We start from the raw sequence: 1,497 nt of genomic DNA, 5'->3' as shown, positions 1-1,497 counted from the left end.
ACAATGTATGAAGTACATGCTTCAAATCAGAACACTCGATATCAAAGGCTCTGACCATTTCTCAAATCACACCGGTGATGTGAAACCCGCGCTCTTCGTGTTGCCGGAGCAGATTTCCCAGCGGTTTGATGGCCATAAGGAAAAGTATGAGGTGTGCCTGTCGATTCGTATAACGAAGCTTCACCCAATCAGTGAAAGCGCCACCGCAGCCTATGCGGTCGAGCACCTGAAACGTATAGTCCCGATTGACCAGGTTGTATGTCTTCTCAAAGTCGAGAACCATGGCATAGACTTCCACTTTGCGAGCAGTTCCTGCTAATCCACCATAAGGCGCACGTAATGATGTATAGACCGACCCTTCCCAAAAGCCTTCTGATCGCCATGTATAAGTTAAGGAAGAATGTTTGAAGGCGATAAATCAGCACCTCGGAAAGGGCCTTTACATCAACACCAATGAGTGAGATTGAACGGAAGTTGCCAAGATCATCTCTGGAGCCTTTCTTGTGTAACATGCACACATATGACTTGCGCTGGGAAGGGAGGAGCTCACCGCGCGACAGCTGGTACTTTAAAACTATTTCAGGCATTTTCCAAAATCATCAGCTGCGACGTGGTAGAAACCAGCTGTAAGGCCATCCAAGCCGGGCGCGGAAATGACTTTCATTTGCTTGAGCGCGTCGGTGAGTTCAGCTCCAGAAATTGTGGCATTTAGCAAAACTTGGTTGTCTGATGTTAGACGCTTGTCAATCGTGCCCAGCAGCTCTCGTTGACTGTCAGGGAAGGTGTTCCTGTAGGACAGCCAGTATCACCCATGATAGCTCCTTGATGGGCTTTGAAAACCTGCTGAAATATCAGCTGGGCTTCGCGAAATGTTCGAAGTTCTTCATTACTCACCCGCCGGGGTGATGGGTTGAGCAGACGGGAAAGTAACTGAAAGACGTCTCGGCATTCTGGACTTGGGAGTCTAAGCCGAGTCTTGGTTACAGCAACAGGCCTGGGCATGCAGTCGCGGTACGTATTCAGTGCAGCATGAAAGGCATCTTTGGAGATGGTGGTGTTTTGTTCGATGCGGTATCTCGTCGGTGCTCGGTCTAACGAAGCTTATGCAATCCTAATTGCAGCGTCATTTTGGTTTCGTAGCTTACGTTGTAGAGCCTGGATCTGTCTCCTCATGGGCCTCTTCCTCAGTTCCCAGACTTTGCCGGGTTAAATGCAGCACTGAGATCCTTGAGAACTTGCTGAGCTTCGCCACGAATGGCATCCACAACATCCGGATAATCCAGGATGCACTTCGGAAGATGCCAGTGGCCGTATTGTGAGGCTAAGACAAAAAGCGCAGGGTCTAAGTATGAGCTAGTCGTCACCTGCGCCCTTGGGCTCAAATCACTTGGAGTCGCCGTACAGCGCGTTGCAGAAGTCTTTCGACCACAAAGTGTAGTCAAGAGGGTTTTGGTGCGGCTGGTAGCAACGGTAAATGCGATCGTCTTGGTGATGGAT

The 1,497-nt window shown here is 49.6% G+C and overlaps 2 protein-coding genes across 2 annotated transcripts in view; one reads left to right on the top strand and one right to left on the bottom strand.

The window, feature by feature from the left end:
* Positions 1 to 7: 7 nt before the first annotated feature.
* Positions 8 to 319, top strand: PHALS_10411 (uncharacterized protein; the record flags this gene model as incomplete). The annotated part of the gene is made up of 1 exon (XM_024725831.1): positions 8 to 319. One exon carries the CDS (start codon positions 8 to 10, stop codon positions 317 to 319), a length of 312 nt encoding a protein of 103 aa, XP_024576568.1.
* Positions 320 to 1,184: 865 nt separating this feature from the next.
* Positions 1,185 to 1,497, bottom strand: part of PHALS_10410 (uncharacterized protein) — a gene marked incomplete at both ends in the record, with an annotated part of 379 nt that continues 66 nt past the window's right edge. Inside the window, one exon of the mRNA XM_024725830.1 lies at positions 1,185 to 1,458. Coding sequence (XP_024576567.1) covers positions 1,185 to 1,458 — 274 coding nt within the window. The remainder of the gene's footprint in view (positions 1,459 to 1,497) is intronic.

Source organism: Plasmopara halstedii (assembly GCF_900000015.1).
Source record: "Plasmopara halstedii genome assembly, contig: Scaffold_470, whole genome shotgun sequence".
NCBI classification, from domain to species: domain Eukaryota; phylum Oomycota; class Peronosporomycetes; order Peronosporales; family Peronosporaceae; genus Plasmopara; species Plasmopara halstedii.
Note: the sequence above shows the minus strand (reverse complement) of the source record. Positions and strands in the feature narration are given on the sequence as shown.